This window comes from Peromyscus leucopus, chromosome X (assembly GCF_004664715.2).
Source record: "Peromyscus leucopus breed LL Stock chromosome X, UCI_PerLeu_2.1, whole genome shotgun sequence".
Classification (NCBI taxonomy): domain Eukaryota; kingdom Metazoa; phylum Chordata; class Mammalia; order Rodentia; family Cricetidae; genus Peromyscus; species Peromyscus leucopus.
The window spans coordinates 90,004,093-90,027,629 of record NC_051083.1 but is presented as its reverse complement, the minus strand read 5'-3'; the positions used below and the strand labels follow the sequence as shown (position 1 = coordinate 90,027,629).

The following is a 23,537-nucleotide window of genomic DNA, read 5'->3' as shown; positions in this document are numbered from 1 at the left end:
GTTTATAACTTTCAGATATAAGCCATTTAATGTTAAGGGGTGCTCCAGCTATATCATTTGGCTGATATATGAAAACTTTGTTTAGGGGTATATTGACTGGCTTGTTAATTCCATGGCCAAAATCTCTGACATAAACAACTTAGGGAAGGAAAGATTTATTTTGGCTCACAGTTTCAGTGACTTCAGTCCATAGTCTCCTAACCCCATGTGCCCAGGTGAAGCATCATGGGCGTGAGAGTGAGAGCACCCACATCATCGCTGACTAGAATGGGAGATGTTCACTGGATGGCACACAAGAAGCAGAGAGGTGACTGTTGAGGCTCTGCTGGTTTTCTTTTTTTTTCCCCTTGTAGTCGTCAGTCTGAGACCCTGGCCTAGGGGATAGTACCATCCAAATTAAGAGTAGATCTTCCCTACAGTTAATCCTCCCTGGAAATGCCTTCACAGAAGTACACCCAGATGTGCCCTCAGTAATTTCCTAGGTGATCCAAATCCAGCCAAGTTGACACTGAAGATTAATCATCACAGAGCAAATAGACTAAAATGAAAAAACAGCTGGGACAAAAAACTCTAATTATTAGGCATCTTTCTTACTGTAATTCCCTTTTCAACTGATCAACCTATAGAAGTCCAAAATTATGTGTTAACATACTTCCCTCTACACTTACTAACAATGTCTACGGGCTGATCTCTGTCATATCAGTCCTCAGTTTCTCACAATACTTTTGTTGTTGTTCTTTCGAGACAGGGTTTCTTTGTGTAGTCTTGGCCATCCTGGAACTTGCTCGGTAGACCAAGCTAGTCTCGAACTCAGAGATTCGTCTGAGTTCTGGGACACTCTGACTCCTAAGTGCTGGGATTACAGGTGTGCACCACCACTGCCTGTCCAGTTTCTCACAATATTTGAATCACTTTAATCAGGAGAATCACTGTTAGCTACACAACTAAAACCATTAAGAAAAGAAAGAATGTTTCAGACCTTGGTCACAGATATTCATCTGTTATCTTGAGTGCATTTAATGCTTATCTCATTTTCACACAGAGTAACAAATATTTAACCCTTTTGGAAAACCACTATCTCATAGGCTTTCCCATAAGACAACACAGTCAACAGATCACAATGTCTTATAATTCTAGCACCTGATACAACAGGAGGATCTTCTCTAATCATTCAGTCTTGTCTCTTTATCAAACATAAGGTTACTGAGGGACTGACTGAAAGCTCAGGCCCTTGTTTTAAGTTCCCTTTGTTCCCTAACAAAATATCACTTATTAGCTGTACACATTCATTTTGGGACTGCTCTGGCTTAATGTGCAGCAGATTCATGCTAACAGTAATTTGTGGTGGTGGTGGACTGTAACCACTCGGTCCTCTACCCCTGCCTTCCTCATCTTTTGCCTGATATGACTAAAAGCCACAGTTCCTGTAGAAATAAGAGAACACAGACCTTGGGTTGAATTAGGACAGTACTACTACGGGTGTAAAAAGATCATGCTGAGTTCTACTTGTAGAAATTCAGATTTTCCTTCACCAGAGGTTCTTCGTGAGTTTAGGGATCCATTAGCTTTATTTTTCATTTAGCTTTCCCTGTGATAGGAACCTAATCTGTTATCACCAATTGATGGGCCTGAGATTCAGGATGAACTTTCTTGACCCAAAAGAGACCTAAGAGAGAAGAGCAATTAATCAGACTTAAGCTCTTTCACTTCTACCTGTTACATACACACTTTCTTCAAAATATCTTGGTGGAGTCATTTTCAGGGAACAGGAGTCAAGTAAAAGAAAGGGAGGGGGTCAAAACTAACAAATATGTCTTCAAAATGTCACTGTCTGCTGTTATTCTTCAAGCAAGTGATAACTAGTTAGGAATTTAGCTACTTGCCTTTTCTTTTTATTCACCTTTGGGGTGGGGGAACTTAAAAACAAGAGTCTGAGCTGTCAGTCAGTCCCTCCATAACCTTATATTTGATAAAGAGACAAGACTGAATGATTGGAGAAGATCCTCCTCTTGTGCCAGGTGCTAGAATTATAAGACACTGTGGTCTGTTGTGAACAGTGATAGGTATGTATTGCTCCATTGACATCCTCATTTGCTAGCCTCCTAACTACTTAAGACCTGAGTCAAAGATGAAAACAAGCCAATACCCCAGCATTAATATCTACCCCAATGTGAGGCTGTCTAATTGTCCTCAGAAGCTATTTTAAAGCTATGCTCTTGCTTTAGACCCACTTGGAGTATAGGAGAGATCCTCTATTGTTAAACACAAGCCCTTTTCCCATAAGTTCCTCTACTGTGCTTGATTTAAGAGATAAAACTTGCTGGGCCATTTGCCTTAATAAGACCACTGTGAAAGTAATAAGGAATGGTTACCACTTGAATGCCCTTCTAGACATCCTCTACTATGCCATTTTGGATCTACAGGGAAGGAGGAAAGTTTGGTGTAAACTGACATAAGCATCCAATCTCTGGTTCCCCAGTTACACAGAAGGTCTACTTATGAGACTGAATTACTGTGCAGGCTCCAGTATTATAAAGTCTCCATCACTGAGCCCAGGTAAGGCAAATCCCTTCACTGGGAATTTAAAGCTACCATTGAGTGACCAGTGTAATGTATTCATGCAATTAGGAGCTTCTTCATTAAGACAGACAGAAGGTTTTCATCTATAGATACCATTACCAAGCTTGGTACAATGAAGGTAGGCAATAAATAGCAGCTGAGAGCCGGGCGGTGGTGGCGCACGCCTTTAATCCCAGCACTCGGGAGGCAGAGGCAGGCGGATCTCTATGAGTTCGAGGCCAGCCTGGGCTACCAAGTGAGTCCCAGGAAAGGCGCAAAGCTACACAGAGAAACCCTGTCTCGAAAAAAAAAAAAAATTACTGCCGGGCGGTGGTGGCGCACGCCTTTAATCCCAGCACTCGGGAGGCAGAGCCAGGCGGATCTCTGTGAGTTCGAGGCCAGCCTGGGCTACCAAGTGAGCTCCAGGAAAGGCGCAAAGCTACACAGAGAAACCCTGTCTCGAAAAACAAAAAAATAAAAAAATAAAAAAAATAAAAATAAAAATAAATAGCAGCTGAATGAGCAACTGCACCTGTAGAAACATGAGTGTCTGGTCATACTGCCAATTTTTTGTTTAGGAGGACAAATATGTAAATGTTATGCTTGTGGAGATGAAGGACATGGCAATAACAGAGAGGTAGAAAACATGAAACCACAAGACACTGAGAAGGCAAGAATCAGGAGTGGGCTCCATTCTCTATGTTATTTTTACAGAGGTCAGTGGTCCTTCAAGGGCAAGAAATGTAGCCGAGTGCTTGCTTAACATATAAAAGAATTCCATTTCTAGCATTAAAACAAAACGGGCAATTGATTTACTTACTTATTTTTGAGGAAGAGTTTCTCTGTGTAGCCTTGGTTGTCCTGGAACTTGCTCTGTAGACCAGGCTAGCCTCTAACTCACAGAGATCTGGCTGCCTCTGCCTCCTGAGTGCTGGGATTAAAGGTGTGCACCACCACTACCTGGCAAAAAGGTAATTTTAAAATAATTCTCTCCTCTTATTGTTGAAAACTTCTAAAGATTTTTCTTCATGTCTAGGAATATAATCAACCTTTAGACTGGCTTTCACCTACCAATATTGTGTCATTTGCTTTGGATTCATTTGCAAATGTTCATGGAGTACTTTCCATCACATGCCAGGTACTACATACTAAGTACACAGAATACACAGCCCTGCCCTCAGAGGTCCTACAGTATGGCAAAGAGATAAAATTTGATTAAGTTGTTAGAAGTAGAAAAATGGAGAAACTATGTAAGTATTATGGACAATGTTTCTGTGATGGAAAGAGTATGTCCTAGAAGTGTTTCCTAGGACAGAGACTTAAGACCTGAATGAAGAGAAAGGAACAGAAGCATCCAAAGAAACAAAGTCAGGAGTAGGATGGGGTTTTATTGTTGTTGTTGTTTGTTTGTTTGTTGTTTTGAGACAGGGTTTCTCTATAGCTCTGGCTGTCCTGGAACTCACTATGGAGACCATGTTGGAGTGGAAATCACCGAGATCTGTCTGCCTCTCCCTCCAGAGCTGAACAGGAACAAGGCAGTTTTAATAGGGCAAGTGAAAGAACAGATTTGAATTTTGCAGAGGAGGAGGAAAAACAATCAAATAAGCCTTCCTGACTTGTATACTATAGACAAACAGGCTTAGTTCATCAAGTGAAAATGCCCGGATCTTGGAAAGGCAAAAGCAGTGGGTGCTCTAGGAACATAAAACAAGGTACTTAACTTGGTCCTGGAGAGAAGGTTGGAACACTGTGAGGAAGTGACACTTAAAGGGAGACTCGAATACTGGATTAGCCATGATGAGGTGTGTAAGGAGGAAAGAAATGAAGAGTCTCTGTGGCACACTAATCTACTGCTTCAGTTAAAGCAGGTCTCAATTGTACAACTAATTTTGTTCTGCCTCAAATTCTAGATGCCTTTCCGTCATAGCCACATCATGTCTAACTTACTACAGTTCTCTCAAATCCCACCTTCTGTGATCCAGACCCTGTTACGTTGCTTCGATACTTTATTCCAAGTTTGTCACTTAATATTTTAAGAGGTCTATTATTTGCTGAGCATAGTATTATGTGCCTGTAATCCCAGCACTGTGGAGGGGGAGGCAGGAGGGTCATTCAAGAATTCAAGGCCATCGTTGGCTACAAAGCAAGTTCAGAGGTAGCATGTGCTACATGAGACCTTGTCTCAAAAGCAAACAAACAAATAAACAAACAAAAAGTCTTTTTGGTATGGTTAAGACTCACTGTCACCCATAGCCCTAAACTCCTTATTAGATCCTGGAATGTGTAAGCTATCCTCTAGTACTTTAGCATCACCCAGAATAGCTAGCATGGTCATGAGCATGGATGTTTGTAAATGAAGGAGTAGATGATACACTGGAGTCTCTGAAGCCCCCTTTGTAATTTACTAGTACCTGGGATATTTACATAAGGAAAGGGGTCTGCTTTCCCTAAAAGACTTCTACCACTTTCATCCAAAGCCCTAAGATCTGAAATACACAACTCCCTCAAATGGTCTCTGCTCCTCACCCCCTTGCAATTTTGCCCCTTCCCCCACTCTACCTTTTATTGTTTCTTCTGTCTCCTGGTTGTCAGCCAGGATGAGAAAATGGTCTAGCTGTCCTCAGAGACTTACGCCAGCCTGGACTGCTCTGCAGTGCCATGAAGGGCCAGGACTTTTGTTTACAGCTGGGAGCCTGGTGAGGCAGTGATCACAGCTGACAGCCCCACTCTGGAGCAAACATCAATTTTCCTCTGTCCTCTTAGCCAAGTTTCACAGACCAGCTTTATTGAAAGTTGGCTGTACTGTCCTGGGACCCACTGACGTCCCACCCACAACTCTAGGCTGGGAGCAACTGGGTGTATCTCAGCTTTGTACCTTTTAGGAACTGCTCTTACTCTTTTCTCTGTCCTCAGTTACTAATCATTTTACCTCAAGCTCAGGGCCTTGAAGGAACATGTCCTCCGAGGCCCCCGTACCCTAAGCCTTATCTGCTCTGTCACAGTACTGTATAAGCAGCCTCACTTGCTCATCCATATGGTAAAACACTGCCGCAAATAGATCAAAACCACTGTTTCAATGCGTGGTTTGTAGAACCTGCCATTCTAAGCAGGGCGGTAAGACACCTTTTCTCTAAATGTCTGCACTTTCACACACATGTGCACGCGCCCATACTTCACTTTCAGATGGTCTTCCTGCTCTTCAAAACTGTAAATAAGGTAGGAAAAAGCATCTTCTAAAAATAGCTATGACGTCCTCTGTCACATATTCCACAATCTGGTCTCCTGCCTCTGTAGCGGCTTTGCCTTCTGCAGCACTCATCAAGGGTGAGTGCAGAGCTCTAACACACTCTTAGCTCGCTCTTGCAGAACCCTAGCTTCCATTTGCCTGTGTTTTTCTGCCTTCTAGCTAACAGTTTCACGAACGAGCAGAAGGTTCTTTCTGTGGTTTTCAACCTCTCTCTGGTCCTACTGCCTGAGGGATTGTAAGATGCCACTTACAGAAGCTCATTTCAGCAAGGCTTCTTGTGGCGCCTGGTGGAGGGGAAGAGGTAGGAAGAGACTGTCCTTTGAGGAGACCATATCAATTTCTAGTAAAGAGGTTTGTTTTGGTTTTTCAATTTGACTCTCTCCCTAAATATGACATGGTCCATCCCTACTAAAGAGTATAAGTTCTGACCGGGCAGCAATAGTGCATGCCTTTAATCTTAGCACTGGGGAGGCAGAGCCAGGCGGATCTCTGTGAGTTCCAGGCCAGCCTGGTCTACAGAGTGAGTTCCAGGACAGGCACCAAAACTACACAGAGAAACCCTGTCTCGAAAAACCAAAAAACAAACAAAAAACCAAATCCTAATATTTCAAGGTTAAGCATTTCTATAATAAGGATGTCTTTCTTTCTGGCTATTTATATCGCCTCATTCCATAGGAATTTCATAAAGCCAGTCAGTCCCGCACATTTCTTTGGATCAGTTTAGTTTGTTAGCCCATGGCAAAGCAAATGGAAATAGTCATGGGGGAAAATTTGTCCTTTTAGTAATCTCTGTTTTCTCTTCCGTAATTAAACTAACCCCTCATGGCTCCACTTGATGTAGAAAAGCTTATTTCAAATGACCAAACCACTGAGAATTGAACCTAGTCAGCGATGACCTTTGATGACCTTCAGATACCAGACTTGTACATGAGCCCTTGTTTTTCTCTTCCTGAGTTAATAGTTTAGCTTGAAGCATGCCAAAATTCATGGTTTTGTCAGCACACACTTTACTTGGAAGGATTACTTAAAGCCACCCATGGTATACATTAACTCAGAAAGATAAAGACTGCTTTTCGCCAGTGACTGTTGATGCCTGTAGTTCGAACTTTGCATCAAGTGGTTGCTTTGAACCATTTTTCTCCAGCTAAGTTTCTTAGGTTTGTAATTCCCACCTAGCATCTACATTTTACTAGAAGTGATAGAATTTATGGCTTCTGAAGCTATTAACTGCCATGTTTAAAAGGACAAGCCAGTAGTACTTGAAAGTACATATCTAAATTGTTTAATAGTAGACAGAGGGTTGCTTGTACTATTTCCCTACTTTTGTAGAGTGCTGAATGTTTCTTTAATAAAATAGTTCTTTAAAGAAGAAAAAAACTAAAATGTGCTTCATCAGTCATGGATTAGAGTACACACATGGGTTTCTCTTCAGAAGAGTTCTTATTAACCAAGACATTGAGTGGAACTTATACTTTTTCTTTTGTTTTTTTTTCCAGACAGGGTTTCTCTGTGTAGTTTTTGGTGCCTGTCCTGGATCTCACTCTGTAGACCAGGCTGGCCTCGAACTCACAGAGTTCGAGAAATATTAAGATTTGTTTTTAACCTTGTACATTAAACAATCATTATTTTAAGAAATACTAAATAAGATAATCAGAACCAATTTTTAAACACTTTTTTTAGATTTATTTATTCAATTGTATATGCATGAGTGTTGTGCCTGCATATATGTATGTACACCACATGTGTACCTGGTGTCCATAGGGATCCGAAAAAGGCATCAAGCGCCCTGGAACTGGAGTTACAGATGGTTCTGAGCCACCATGAGTGTTAGGAATTGAACCCTAGTCTTCTGCAAGAGCAGTGAGTACTCTTACATGCTGAGTCATTCCTACAGCTTCTACTTGATATTTTTAAAGTTTGGTCCTGATTTAGGGCTGGAGCACTCACATACTGTCTCACAATTGTATGTACTACCAGTCCCAGGGGATCCAATGCCCTCTTCTGGCCTCCATGTGCACCAGGCACATACACAGTGCACACACAAAAAAATTAAAATTATATATGATATCAAATAAAACTGAGGCTAAAGCAATTTTGCTTACTACCCATAAGACATGGGAGGACACTGGGGATAGACAGTAGAACAGTCTAACCACTACTGAGCACTACCTTTTGGACCAAGGACGGTTTTGTTATTCCGAAGGTAAGACAGGTAAGGACTACATGTCCTGACAGGCAGGTTACATGCTACACAATGGTACTCAACTAAGAGAATACAATTCCTGGCTGAAATGTCTTTTTCAACAAACTGCCTTGGTGAGGTTGCAGCAGTCAGCAGGGGCAAGGAGAGGGGCATTTTTCTCATTGTTCCACTGGAGTGCACATATCTCTGCAATTTGTCTGCCCTTAGGTGGCCTATGATTCTGATTACCACAAAGGCATTGTATGAGCTAATGGTGGTCTTGCAAATTAATACAGGGTTCATAGAGCCACTGAACATCCTGTGAGGGATGAGACCTTAAATAGTTTCTGTCTGGCCTTAGGCCTTGGAACCAAATACAATTAAGCTATCTTTCCCTTCCAGTTGAAATCATGTGAAGACAACAGGGCAGCTGTAAACTCTAAAGAATGTTTCTCGTTTTCTGAGAACTGACTATACGTGAGGAATCTACTTGAGGCCTTATCCCACTAAGTTAAGGTTGCAGGGGAATAGACACATTGATGGGGCAACATAGCAAAACAGGAAAAAAGCATGGCTTTAAAGCCAGGAACAAGTTTGGCCTTGCTCTGCAATTTACTGGTTGAGCAACTTTAGGTGACTGTTTAACTTCTCTGGGCTTCTGTGAGGATTTGCTAAGATAACAGATGGAAAGAGCTGAGTCCTGTGCTACCTGGAATACAGAAAACATTGTTTCTAGCCCATTTTTTTGTTCCTACTCTGATTCTAAAACTAGTTCACATTATTCCTGGTCTTGCTCTTACAAGCCTACCCAGCAAAGCACAAGGACAGGCCTATTAGAAAACTGTAGCAGCAGTCAGAAATAGAGATTCCAGTGCCAGACATACCCCTGCTAAAGAATCTCGGGACTTACCTCCCTCTCCTGACCCTATCAATAAAATGGAGCACCCTTGCTCTGAGAAGAGCAGAGAAAATAAGCCACCTTTTGGGGCATCTGTCAAGAAACATGCACTATACTAGGCCCTTTCCTATACCGTCTCTCATCTAAATCAGCACTGTCCTGCAGAACAATCTGTCACGGCGGAAATGATCTGTATCTAAATGTAGACAACAGCTAACAATATGTAGTGACCTTTGAAATATAGCCAGAACTACCAAATGAATCAACTTTTTTTTAGTCTAATGAATTATGACTTAATCAGTCACATATGGTAGTTAGATACTATATTATATAGGGTGGCTCTAAGATCATGAAAATAAAATGTTTGTTTCTATCTAATAGGTGGTATGACACTCAAGTTTATAAAATTTATAAAATAAAAATCCCTTAAACTTGAATAACTTTGAAATCTGAAAAACTTCTAGTCTTGAACACACTGTTATTTTACAAAGCCCGACAATGTGGTGTGCCATAATACTTGGTCAGTCTCACTCAGTGTCAAATTCCTTGAATTGTTTCTAAAAGTGCTTGGATGAGCCACAACCCTGCCATCAGAGTAGCTGAGAGGAGGGGACCTAGAGAGTGCATATCTGGTGTCAGATAAAACCTGGCCAAAATATGAGAGAGAAACTTCTCTACATTTTCTCTTGGGTCAAAAAGTATCAATGTCTCACAAACAAAATGAAGAAAAACCATTTAAATAGAAACTAAACCAGAGAACTAGAAAGCTTAATTAAATACTAGAATTATAAATGCCAGGAATTATTCAGATATTTATCACTTGTAAATTATATGAATGAAATTAACTTTGCACCAGAACTCAGCTTAATCACTATAAAATGACGTTAAGTTTCACCTAAGTTATAAGCTTATTATTGGGAGCTATGTGTATAAAGCAATAGAGTGGTGACCCATAAAGGGTTTTCAAATCTCTGTTCTACTCACCACCCTCAGGCCTTTATTATACACAAAATATTATCACACAAGCTAAAACAGGTAACTACAGACTAGAAAGAGTCTTGAGAAATAAGAAATAACAAGGAGGCCATTCCTAGGCTTTTGTGTTATACCATATTATAGAAGGGTATGGAGGAATGAAAATCCTCAAGCTATTTCCACATACTTGGTTTGCTTTCTTGCTAACTTTGGTTCAGTCAACATTAGTCAAAGCAGAGAACAATCTATAATGTAAGGATTATTTCAGACTCTGAAAAATAAACAGTTATGGTAACACTTCTACATATTCCTTAATCTGCAAAATAAGACTGATACTATGTAGGGTATCTCAGAACACGTATGTCCTTTTTATTTTGCTTTACATTCTATGGCACCCTCTAGTGGTGTACAAACAAGTGTTGCATTTTTTGCCCTCCAAAGCAGTGGTTCTTTAATTTTTGAGAGCCTTGGATTCACTACAACAATTTGTAGTGACATAGATTGCCAAACTCCATCCAGAGAACCTTTGATTTATGAGATTGGAGGTGGTGCCTAAGAATCTAATTTTCTGGTAACTTACCAGGTGATGCTGATGCTTCTGGTTTGCCTAGGAAATACAGTTGAACTGTTCTAAAAACCTTTCACCACTGTGGCTGGAGAGATGGCCCAGCAATTAAGACCACTTGCTGCTCTTCCGGAGGACCCGTGTTAGGTTCCCAGCATCCATGTCAGGTGTCTCAGAAGAGTCTATAATTCCAGCTCCAGGAGATCCAATGCCTCTGACCTCTGAACTCACGCCACATACCCAAATGCAGATATATATATATACACCTACACATAATGAAAAACAATAAAATTAAAATCCTAAAAAATCCTTCACTCACACGTGCACAAGTACATATCATTGATAACTGGAACAGATATTTGTTGGTTGATTATGGTGTACAATTTTGTTAAGAAAAAAGTAGTTAATACAACATCCAAAATATAGAAAACATTAAAAAAAATGAGGGTCTGGCTGGGGAGATGTCTCAGGGAGTAAAGTGTCTGCTGCTCAATCATGAGGACCTGAGTTCATTTCCCTAGAACCTACATAAAAGCTGAACATGGGGCACACGTCTGTAACACCAGTGTTTTAAGGGGACTATTGGTGGAGACAGGTAAATCCTGGGGGCTCACTGACAAGCCAGTATAGCCCACATAGACTACTCCAAGTTTACTGAGAGACCCTACCTCAAAATATAAGGTGGACAGAAATAGAGGAAGAGACGTACAATGAAGCTGACCTTTAGCCCCAACATGCACATGCACAGGCAAGCACCCCTGCACACATATGCAAACACACAGAAATTAAAAAAAAAAAATCTCAGGGCCACATCATCATTTGCCCTGAAACATAGGGCAAGTAAGTATGAAATGTTCCACTATTTACTATCTGACTCTAAAGACACAATCAAGTTATGTAAAATGCAATGAGCATTTTTAAAAAATGCCTTTTAGACTTGTAGAAACAGCTTAGTCAAGAACTGCACTACACCCAAGGCTAGATCTGATAACCAGAACCCAGTGACATCACTCAAGATAACCAGACACAGTCCTAGACCCCATGACGCCCTCTGGCCAGTATATAAGCAGGGACCCAGAGCACCGCTCTTCCTCTTTGCACCTGGAGGGAAGCCACCTTGATCTACCCTGCGGCTGGAGAGTCTGCCCTAGGATCCCGAGACTGGACTGGATCTTCGAACAGGTAAGCCACCTTGGGGCGGGGGTAAGCTTAGGACTGTAGTTAGGAACTTAAGAGTGTGAACTTTGTATGATGACCCTCCGCATAATAAAATATAACTTTTTTATACCAACTTATTGCTCGCAACACAGAAACATCACATAAAATTAAGATGTAAACACACATATCTGCTAAAATTTTCAAGAGGAAAGGACGATAATTTCCAATACTGAGGTCTAACTTTACCTCCGAGTTAACTTTACAGACTGACTATAGTCATCTGCAATTACTATTTGGAGGAATTGTAAGTTTTTGAAAATAACGTGGGCAAAAAAAGCAGAAAGGATATTCTTCCTTTCTTTTTTTTTTAATGTAGAGACATGATCTCAAAAACTGGTCTTAACTTGGGGTCTTTCTACCTACTGAGTGCTGATACTGCAGATTCGCAACCACAGCACACACAGGATTTCAGCATCAGCATTTAGGCTCGTTTATTAACGCTGAGTAAAAAAGAATACAAGGGAGAAAGAAAATCTGGAAGAGCACATGACTTTTTTCTTTTTAAGGAAAGAAAGTAACAAAAATATTTGGATATATAATTCCCTGCCTAGTGTTGTTATTTTACAGAACTTGATTTTATTATTCTTTGGGAATTTAAGATATATATGAGACAGCCAGAGATGATTGAGTTCATCAAATTATAAGTGGGTGGAGCAAAAAATAAATAAATAAATCTCACAATCCCGGGGAACCTAACAGCAAATCCTTTGCTGGGATTTGGTGACATCTAGTGGCAGATTCAAGAGGTATAAACCTCACCCAGTGAACTTTCTGGAAAATTGACCGAATGCATATTTGCCTGAGGATCACTATGCTTGGAGACTAGGACAAAAGGTAGGTGAGGCTTAAAAGTCCACAAAAATTTGGAGGGGTCTCTATCATAGCGGAATTTATTTCCGTACGTTCTCATTAGAAATTATTTCCGCCATTATGCAGTAAAATTGGTGAGGGACAAAGGGAAGGTCTCGGTGATAGAGAGGCGGGGAATATACTTGAAAACTTTAAAGAAGCACTCTTTTAAGCTACTAATATAGCTTTGGCTTTATTTTGGTGGATTAAAATGCGGGAATAAAGCGCATCTATACGGTCTAAAATTAAATCAGACTAGGTAGAGTGGCACATGCCTTTAATCTCAGTACTCGGGAGGAAGAGAAGAGACTCGGGAATCTCCATCCAGGCCATCCAAGAGTTACATAGGGAGACCAGGTCTCAAACAAAAAAAAAAAAAAGGAAAATAAATAATTAAATTAAATCAGCAGGTCTTTTCTAACAAAAGCCCTTTACTTCTGTTATTAGTACTTTGCCGTAACTATTTATCTTTCCATAAAGCAGTTTGCAAACAAAAAAGCCGCAATCCACCAATATAAAGCATCTCACCTACATACACAGTCAGGGCCCCTCCCGCCACCGCAAGGAGTGCACGCGTGCGCACACCCATCACCTCCGGCGCCACGAGGGCTGGTGTGCGCCCACACCCACACTCCACGGCCACACGAGCGTGCCCGCGCACATGCACCCTTGTTCTCACGCCATCCGCCCGTGGCACTCACCACCCTCACACACACACAGCAAAACCTTCATTATTCCTTTTTTTTCTCCCGTTCCGAGAGTTGCGCAACAGGCTCGGGGGGGCGTGGCCCTAGGTTTGACCTCGCTCTTCCCACTCGCGGGAACCTTAGCTCATTTCCGCCTATCCTATTTCCGCAAGCCACGTAGACACTTCCTTTCCCAGTGGTGCGGGGGCGGGGGAGGAGAACGGACCCACAAACCCATAATGCCTCCCTGCAGGAGAAAAAGGGTGAGCCAGGGAAAGGAGGTGGGGGTAAAAAAAAAAAAAACCCACGGTCAGAGGAACTCTGGGTCGTGAAAATAGGCCACGTGAACACGCTGCCCTATAGACTTATGACCCAACGGCTGTAGCGCATTTGGAGGGCGGGCTAAGAGCCTAAAAGGGCGACTGTCATTGGTCGGAATCGGCACTGAAGAAGGACGGTAATTGGTTTGATTTCGGCCCTAACCATGAAGAAGCAGGTTCCTAGCACCCGCCTTTACTGCGGCGGAGTGTCACTGCTGACGTGAGGGCGGTGGTCCAATCATTTGGTTATGGAACATTCTAAAACTGAGACAAGACGACTACGATTGGCTGAAAGGCTAGGCCCGCCCCCAGGGTGACGTGTCTGCCTATGGATATCAGTTGCCAGAGAAACCTGGCTTTACTATGGCGGTTGGAGGAGCAGCAGTGATCACACGTCGGCTGCTGGAAAGAACTGGATTCTCGTTTCAGGTTTCGGGGTGGGGGTGGGGAGGAAGGGTCGATGATTTCCTTTTTTCTTCGCGTCTATGAACAGGATTAGCTAGTGGCTTCACATTCAGGCAAAGCTGGATTCATATTCCTGCTCGCCAACGCCCAACTCGGGCAAGGCTCCTTTCTGTGTCTCGGTTTCCATGTTTGTAATACGGTGATTATAGTATCCATCTCAGAGACGTGGACTCAAATGTCCACAATAAAATAGTGCGTGTAAGGTATTCAATGTGAAGCCTGTCTCCGAAAAATATTAGCAATTGTTATTAAAGATAGATAATTTGCGTAGCAGGAGAAAATTAAAAATTACGCAGATTCGCTCGATATAGTATTTTTTCTGAACATAATCTTCTTTTCTAGAAGAAATTGTGATAATAGGTATATATTAAGCCTTACCGATAAAATAATTTGCTAGCCGAGAATTGCTTCAGAATAGCTGGGGGTTGGAATTTTCCCACATTAAAGTCAAAAAAAGAAAGGAGAATGAGAGCAAGCTAGATATGAAGCACATGCGATGAGTAGGCCTTGTTTGAATCCAGATTCGAGCACACCAATTGTAAAATTTTCTTAAAGACGCATCGGGAATTTTTAAATGCGGAATTAATATTCTTTAATGAAATTGTGTCAGATTTTTTAGGCGTTTATGGTAGCAATGTGGTTATGTTTTCAGATTGCTTTATTTTGTGGAAATATGTATTTATATACTTATATATTTGCTGAGGGATTAAATACTGTCTGAAAATGGCTTCAAAATACGTGGATGACTAGGATTTGCTTCAGAATAATTTCAGCGGTAGAGAAAGATGGGAGGGGTATAATTGAGACCCTAGATTAATAATCATTTTAAGCTGAGAGTTAGGCAGATGGGGTTTCCTGTATTCATCTTTTTCTGTTGGTATATATTTGAAATTTTTCATAATTTTTAAGTCATTTTTTTCGGTAGCTTAAAAAATGTGGGGGGGGGGAGCAGTGGGTGGGGTTACAGATGAAACAAGATGGCCTTCAGTTGGTAATTGTTGGAGCTGGATGATGGATTCGCATCGGTTTGTAATGGTGTTCCTTTACAGTTTTGTTTATTTCACATTATCCTTGGGGGAAATTAATCATTTTTTTCAAAAATTGGTAAACAAATAAAGCACATCTGAAATTATAACTACAGGAAAATAAAAATTGTACATTCTCAGCTTTGATGTTCTTTGTGTGAGAAAAAATTGCAGTGACTGATGGAAAAGAAAATCACCATCTCATCTCTTTTTGTCTTTTTCCATCTCTTTGTTTGACCTTCTAGGTCACCATCAGAAAAGCTAAGTTTGCTATACAATAAGGATCAGGAGCTCTGACCCTGGTTGCAGAACCATTCCTGTTTGCAGAATACAGGGTAAGTGCCTTCCTTCTGGCCTCAGTTCACAGACAAGATAATATCACACAACCTTCCTAACTGTCTAGGAATATTTTGAAGATTAATAAGCTTCCATCTGAGAGAATATTCTAAATTCTGAAAGGGGAAGGATGCACATTAAATAAACAATATAGGCCTGTGTAATCTTGATCTCTTAATTAAAAAAATTCTGAAAATTAGTGCTGTGTGATGGTTTCACAGATTCAAATAGTATAATATCTTTCTCAAGAGCAATTGCAGACCTGATACATTTGATTCCCGGCTCTGCCACTTACTGTGTAATCCTGAGCAAAACTTCCTTTGTTCCAAAATGCCCTCATAAAAGTATTTGCTAGAATAATACTTCTGGCTTTAGTAGTTGTGAAACATTTTATACACACACACACACACACACAAACACATTCTTGTAAAATAGTGAGTATAATTTTCTTGGAATTTTTTTTAATTAATACTTTTGGTTTCTCTCATTTTCCAGAAGCAGCAATTAGCTACTAGAACTGAATTGTGAAATTATCTGATCAGAGTTTTAAGTACATTTACTTTAGAGGAAATTGCCAGGAACCCTGATTTTTTATCTGCCATATCCAGCAGCTAAACATTTTTTATATCGTTTTCCTCTTTTGTTCAGACTGAAAGTAATCTATTGGGTTGGGAATGTGGCTCAGTGTTAGAGTGCTTCCCTAGCATACATGAAATTCCAGGTTCGATTCCCCCCTGCTCTGCACAAGCCTGGGGTAGAAGCAGGAAGTTCAGAAACTCAAGGTCATCCTCAGCTTTATAATGAGTTTGAGTCTAGCCTGGGTCACATGAGACCTTTTCTCCAAAAAAAAAAAATTTTTTTTTAAGAATAAGGAATGTTTCAAGATGCAAATGAGAAAGCTGATGTATGCCTGATTTTATCCAGAGACCAAGAAATGAAAAAATGATGTAATATGTGGTCCCATGTGTACGGTTAATGAAAGGTTTATGCCAACAAATTTTGGGATTGTTAGCTACATATGTTTGTGACACATACACACAACACTGCATTTGGAGTCTGGTTGCCTGAAGCAGTGAAAAGAAAAGGGGTGTGTCCCAGTCAGAGCTACATTCGGAAAGGAGTTATATACTTTCCTTAATTTTTCTCCTTTGTGAAAGCTGGGTTTCAGCGGAAAGCACTTCCCTGGTAGAGAGGCAATGTAGAGAATGATTGGGGCTGAAAGTGGATCGCTGGGGACTGACAAAGCAAGGGCCAGAGAGAGCTGAAATAAGGCCAGCCTTAAAGAGGAAAAGGATCTTAACTTGGACCTTTGGGAACTGTCCAAGTGGTATGCCTATAGAACATACCGTGTACAGGGGTAATGAAATGAAACTATAGGTAAAACCCATGGCTGAGCACCTCACAAAGTCATGAGGAATGTGTATGGCTCTGGGATTTTTCTCACTAACCTTACTTCTCCCTACAGCCAGTCACTTACCAGCTTTCTTCATTTCCTTCTAAATGACTTAATTGCAAACTTGTCTAAAATGTGTACAGATAATGCATAAGAGTGTTTTATGATTTTCTTTATACAAACTATGGTGTCGATATAGATACTACTTTATAACTACCTGTGTATTTAACAAATTGTCTTTGAATGTCTTTGTCCTTTCATAGAGCTCTGTCTAACTTCTTTTCATGGTTTCTTTCACAGTGTCATTCCTCTAGCTAAGATGATATTCCATATTACAAATATATCACATTTCGTCAAACACTATAAGGTTATCTCCAGTATTTTGCTTCTAAAATAATACCACACCAGTCACCTTTTATATCCATTTACAGGTAGTATTCTAGAACAACATTTATGCCCTTAAACCATAATAATTGAACCATTATGATACTGTTACAAGAACAACCAGAAATCACTGGTAGGACCTAGAAATGGGTGTGGTGGCTTGTGCTTGTAACTTCAGTGGTTGGAAAGCAAAAGCAGGAGGGTTGATGCAAATTCCAGACCAGCCTGGACTTGGGAAGAGAGCCCCTCAAGAGTCACATAATTTTTTTAAAGTCACATATTTATGAATATAAAATAGCATTTCTCATTGAGAAAAGGATAGACTCATCAGTACTGCACATTGAGAAAATATTGCTGTAAATTTGGGGGAAACTAAAAACATACAAAGAAATAATATAGGAACTCATTTCTAACATCTGTGTGGCATTTTCCCTGAGCACAACAAAGCCAAAGGTTGCAAAGGAAAAGCCAGCCAGGTTTGTTTGTAATACTGAGATATGAGTACACACAGTCCGTAAGACACTATTAAAATATTTGAACAACAACAAAAAAAAACATGGTGTGATCAATGTGAAATAAGCACCCTAGAAGAAAAGGAAATAAAAATGACCATGTAAGAAAAAAAAGATCTGACCACTGATTTATGAAGATGCCTTGAGATCATACATTTTCAAATGAAGATACTCCACTATGCAAGTTAGATTAGCAAAAAAAAAAAAAAGCAAATGAGGGATTTTTGTTGAAAAGAAGATGTTTGAAGCTTCGGGTATAGTTGGCATAGCAGTCGAATGCTTGCCTAATATGTAGGAGGCCTTGAAAAGGTATTGAGGCTTGGGAATATAGCTCAGTGGTAGAGCACTTGCCTTACATGCAAGGCAAGAATAAAAGTGAAGATTTGCCGGTGCTTCCCAGAAGATGTGTATTTTTAGGGTTGTGAATACATACAGTTTTTGAAGGGAAAACAATTTAGCACCATGGTAAAAAGCCTTAAATATGTTACACCTCTTGATTCACTAAATAAATCAACTTGCCGTGTTGGGGAAAATATAAGAAAATGTCTAATCATAGGCCAAGAGATGAATATTATAACCTTAACATGGGGACATGATTTTTTTTAAAAGATGAGATCCAAGATTTGATAACATGTGCTCACCTCTACTTCAGTACACAAATAGGGGCAAACATAAAACTACCTTACTCTTTGGATAATTCTAGAGATAGCATGGCCAGCCTGGTCTATAGAGCAAGATCCAGGAAAGGCACAAAGCTACACAGAGAAACCCTGTCTCAAAAAACCAAAAGAAAAGGAAAAAAAAAAAGATAGCATGTAGGGATTGAGTGGGAAAATGGTATATTGGTCCAAGACCTATGTGCTCCAAAAGATCCAAGATTAGGTATAATACAAGCTCTGTGTTGGTTCTTTCATTCTATTTAAATGAGGGAGAGGAAGACTGGAGTGAGGTTTGGGGAGGCAGGGAAGAGACAAAGTTAAGCCAAAATTTAAGCACTGTGTGCTAATATATGATGGCAACTTTTTCATGGGGTGGTGTCAAACTTGTGGGAAATGTGGGTACAGAGCATAGTAAATAGTAAATCTGTCCTGAAACGTGTATTACATCTAGGAGCTAGATGTAGAAGAGGTTTAATCCCAGCACCTGGGCTGTAAGTCGGCCATGTGTCCTTGCCTTTACTCTGGTCATGCAAGCATGGCCCCAATTTTGTATGGATTTTCCTCTAGAAATATCAAGACAGTGCATTTAGCATAGCAATGTGTATGAATGGTAGAATTGTTAACAAAATGGGCAAAAATGTAAAGTTCAGCTGTCATTCTCAAGTTCATTGGTAAGGAAGTGCTGATATTCAGTATGGCTTCCAAAATGGTTCCTGGATGCTGTGATTTTTTTTTTTAAATTTATTTATTTAAATTTTTTTCAGTTTTATGGAACAGTTAGATTAAGATCCTTTCTGTCTTCATAATTCTGCATTTAAAAAAAACAAACCTAGCAATAGCATTTTGTGAGTGTGAGAGTTTACAGAATAATGGCATTTCTAGCTACCATCACCATAGAATCTTTACAGGGCAATTTTTATCTCAGCATAATTTTCATTCCCATATTGTTAGCTTCTGTGTTCACCAATTTCAATGCTTGGAAGGCTGATAGTACCTTCCACTATCTGCTTGAAGCTTTGTGTCTTTTGAATTAAAGAGTATTTCCTTAAACTGCATAGTATTCTAAGCACCTATGGCTTTCATTTCTAAGCAAGTCTTAAGTCTGAATTTTCCTCCTTGGGAATTCCATGATACCTACCCACATGATTGGCTAAATCTGGCTTTAATTAAAGCTGGGCTGTCACCCTGTTCTTGGGGTTGCCCTGAGTATGTAACAGTCATGTTTTACACATTTACACTCCTGCTTAAAACAGATGGGATCACATTGGTCATAGGAATAGTGCTTAGTTCTTCTTATGCTATCTGTCCATTTTAGGCTCCCTTTCTGTGCTGCTTCCCTAATTAAGTAGTGACGTTGAACCGTTTTCAGTGTCAGTGTATGGGCCTTTGCTTAGTTCATTTGAGTATTTGGTAGTATGCATATCTATTTTATATTACTGTCTCCCTGTTTAATATGTAAATGTATATAGTCCCTCCTTGCAAATGCCACTTCAGGGAACATTTTTGTGTCTACATTCGTGTGTGGAAGTGTTTGTGTGAGGTGCTGTGCTAGCTGTTCAGCCATAACAAGACATGCTTAAGGCAGCCTATAACAACCAGTAATAGTTTGTCATGGATCATTTGTCTGGGTTCTTCCAACTCCGTGTGGCAAACAAATCAAGAACTCTTAATGGTTTCTTTCATATGTCTAAGACACATTTGTAATTTTTTTCTTGCATGTTGTCACAAAAGTTCATCTTCATTGCACATACCTACTTTCCTTTTTAGGTTGTATTCCCACTTCATCCTTCAGACCATAGGAGATCTGTAAGATTCCATCTGGGAATTTACTAGGAGTCCTTGGAAGGGAAAGAAGGAAGATTGTGTAAGTCAAGGGGATTGTCTAATGAGTCATGCTATAAGAGTAGCAGGAAACTTATTTTTAATGTATTTTCACTGAACATTCTTTCTCTTGAAACCTAACTAGCTTCCAAAATCACATTCTTATTCTCCAATGAGGGTCTCACCATTTTATTTTATCTGTGGTCTCTTTCTTGATATTCCTTTCTAATACCTGATACCTTTCTTCCTTAGGTTTTCCAGAATTCTATGTGTAAAATTACTCTGTTCTCAATGAAACGGTTCACTGGTTCATAGTATATGCTACCAGCTATACTACAATTACTTAAATCTCCATTTCTTTGCTCTGACCTCTGACCTGAGTTTTAATATTCTGTTCCAAGTGCCTACCCCAGATACAAAAGTCTCAAACTAAGCATCTTCCTCCTCTGAGCAGTGTGTATATATATCATCCTCATTTAACGATGATGCAAATAAGATCATCCTCCAAACTTGAATGTTGTTACTGACACCTTCCCCAGTTTCTCATCTTCCAGCAGGCAGTCACTGAGATGTTTTGTGCCTGTAGCTATCACTGGACTAATCTTCTTTTCTGATGGTGACAAACTAACCCTTGAAAACCTGTGCTTTTAACTACCTAGGCTTAGTGGTGCAGAATTTAATTTGAATCTAACCTTCACTTATTGTATCCCTCCGTGAGGTGTGTGTGTGTGTGTGTGTGTGTGTTGTTTCCCTTCATTGCCGTTATACTAGTTAAAGCCTCCCTAGACTTGTATACACAACCTTGACTGTTAATTCTTTTTACCTACAACCCATTAAACTACTCTTCCCTATTACTTTCAAATTCTCATTCTTGTTCCAAAGTCTTGAATTTCAACTCTACTTCCTTTTATGGTTTTGTCACAATATCTTTCTCTAAAATTAAATCCCTGTCTTTTAAATAGCATCAAGAAGTGAATTTGTGGGCATGTCTGGTGAGCTGTTGGGTGAGGCAAGGCTTGTGGGTGGTAGTAAGGATTAGAGAAAGGAGAAGATAGAAATGCACTTATAAATGGTCCAGAAATAGGACCTGAAATCCATAGCCAACAGATTTGGGCATGTGGTGTGCTCTGATGGTCCTCGAAGTCACGCTGGTAAACAACCAAATACAATACTTTTGTGTATTACAGTGGTTGGAATAAAAAGCAGGGTTGAATGAGTTCCAGAAAGCAGGCTTCTCAAACTCGTGGACAACAATCTGCTGAAGAAGACAACTTTAAGAAGCCAACTCGAGGCAACATGCAGAGAAGCAAGATGAGGGGAGCTGCCTCAGGAAAGAAGTCAGCTGGTTCACAGCCAAAGAATCTTGAACCAGCCCTCCCAGGAAGGTGGGGGGGTCGCTCCGCTGAGAACCCCCCTTCTGGCTCTGTGCGGAAGACACGGAAGAACAAGCAGAAGACTCCCGGCAACGGAGACGGTGGCAGTACCAGCGAAGTGGCCCAGCCCCCTCGCAAGAAAAGGGCGCGGGCTGACCCCACTGTGGAGAGCGAGGAGGCGTTTAAGAATAGAATGGAGGTGAAGGTGAAGATTCCTGAAGAATTGAAACCATGGCTGGTAGAGGACTGGGACTTGGTTACTAGGCAGAAGCAGTTGTTCCAGCTCCCTGCTAAAAAGAATGTAGATGCCATTCTTGAGGAGTATGCCAATTGCAAGAAGTCACAGGGAAATGTTGATAACAAGGAGTATGCAGTTAATGAAGTTGTGGGAGGGATAAAGGAGTATTTCAATGTGATGCTGGGCACTCAGCTGCTCTACAAGTTTGAAAGGCCCCAATATGCTGAAATTCTTTTGGCTCACCCTGATGCGCCAATGTCGCAGATCTATGGGGCTCCACACCTACTGAGATTATTCGTGAGAATTGGGGCAATGTTGGCCTATACGCCCCTTGATGAGAAAAGCCTTGCATTATTGTTGGGCTATTTGCATGATTTCCTTAAGTATCTGGCAAAGAATTCTGCCTCTCTGTTTACTGCCAGTGATTACAAAGTGGCTTCTGCTGAGTACCATCGCAAAGCCCTGTGAAGGTCTACTGACCACTCACTATTGTCTGGTATCTGTAAACACTTCTGTTTAGTCCTTTCATTGTATAATTGATGTTCTTTAAAACTGTCGATGTAAAACAGGGCTTATGTTTCAGTTTGTTTCCTGTTCTGTTGTAAGCAGAAAATAAAAGGAGTGCCTGGCTCCTTTCCTCATTTCAAAGTTGCTACCAGTGTATGCAGTAATTAGACAAAGAAGAAATTCAGTAGAACATTTTATTGCCTAGTTGACAACATTGCTTGAATGCTGGTGGTTCTATCCCTTTGACACTACACGGTTTTCTAATATGTGTTAATGCTACGTGATAAGATGCCCTGGTTCCTAGTGCCAAAGGTTCAACTTAATGTATATACCTGAAAACCCATGCATTTGTGCTCTTTTTTTTTTATGGTGCTTGACGTAAACAGCCCATCCTCTGCAAATCCATCTTTGTTGTTCCTTAGGCATTCATTCTATCTTTGCTCAAAGTGTGGAAGGATGGTGGTTTGTTCCCTGGTTTTTGTATTTTGAGTCTAATGCACGTTCTAACATGATAGAGGCAATGCATTATCGTGTAGCCACAGTTTTCTGAAAAGTTGATATTTTAGGAATTGTATTTCAGATCTTAAATAAAACTTGTTTCTAAATTTCAAAGCAAAAAAAAAAAAATTGTGGTGTGCCTTTTATGTTACTGAGATTGACAAATGCAGGTTCATGAAATATTTTGGCAGCTCAGAAGAATTTGTCTTCCCAAAAGAAGAGTTCCTTTCTTGGGCTGGATAGATGGCTCAGCTGTACTGCTCTTTCAGAAGACAATTTGGTTCCCTGCAGCTTACACCCACCTGTAACTCCAGCCCCGGGGGATCTGGTACCTTCTGACCATCTCAGGTACTTGTATGGACATGCACATGCCCCCACACATACACATAATTAAAAGTGAAAATATTTCTTTAAAAAGTGCTTGCTGGAGCAAGTACGGTTATGCCCTATCTAGTCGTTGCCCCTCCTCGGTGTGGCTTCTCTGGGCTAGATTGCTTATTAGTGCTGCTTGTACCAGCCAGGTTTGTTCCGGATGCTTACGCCTGTGACTGGCATGTATACCAGGATGAGTGCTCTAAACTGCCCCAAACTTGTTCTTTTTATTTTTTTTTGAGAACTCTATGTCCAGGTCCCAGACTCAAAGCTTTAATCCTTTCCCACCAGAGGAAGCATGGATATGTCACCCTATGTGTTATTTCTATCAGGAATACTTGTGGATTTTTCTAAATCTTAGGGAAATTTCCCAGTCATGTTTCCCAACCACCCACCCCACCCCCTATATGGATGTTTTTATTCTTGGCAAGAGAAGTATTCTATAGTTTTTAATT

General features: G+C 40.5%; 1 protein-coding gene and 1 long non-coding RNA gene across 5 annotated transcripts in view; one reads left to right on the top strand and one right to left on the bottom strand.

The window, feature by feature from the left end:
• Positions 1–13,475, bottom strand: part of LOC114681979 — a 54,704-nt gene extending 41,229 nt beyond the window's left edge. The window contains exons 1-2 of the long non-coding RNA XR_003732971.2: positions 13,195–13,475; positions 10,442–10,692 (exon numbers count right to left, since the gene is read on the bottom strand). This is a non-coding gene — a long non-coding RNA (uncharacterized LOC114681979). The remainder of the gene's footprint in view (positions 1–10,441; positions 10,693–13,194) is intronic.
• On the top strand, positions 11,522–22,839 carry Morf4l2 (mortality factor 4 like 2). Of its 4 annotated transcripts, none has more exons than XM_037198995.1 (4): positions 11,522–11,608; positions 15,235–15,324; positions 20,041–20,137; positions 21,282–22,839. In XM_037198995.1, the coding sequence occupies exon 4, from the start codon at positions 21,307–21,309 to the stop codon at positions 22,171–22,173; it is 867 nt and encodes a 288-aa protein (XP_037054890.1). In that variant the 5' UTR covers positions 11,522–11,608; positions 15,235–15,324; positions 20,041–20,137; positions 21,282–21,306; the 3' UTR covers positions 22,174–22,839. The 4 variants fall into 4 exon arrangements, with proteins under 4 accessions (XP_037054890.1, XP_028711564.1, XP_028711561.1 ...); XM_028855731.2 differs by lacking the exon at positions 11,522–11,608 and adding an exon at positions 12,397–12,478; XM_028855729.2 differs by lacking the exon at positions 11,522–11,608 and adding an exon at positions 13,825–13,928.
• Positions 22,840–23,537: the final 698 nt, after the last annotated feature.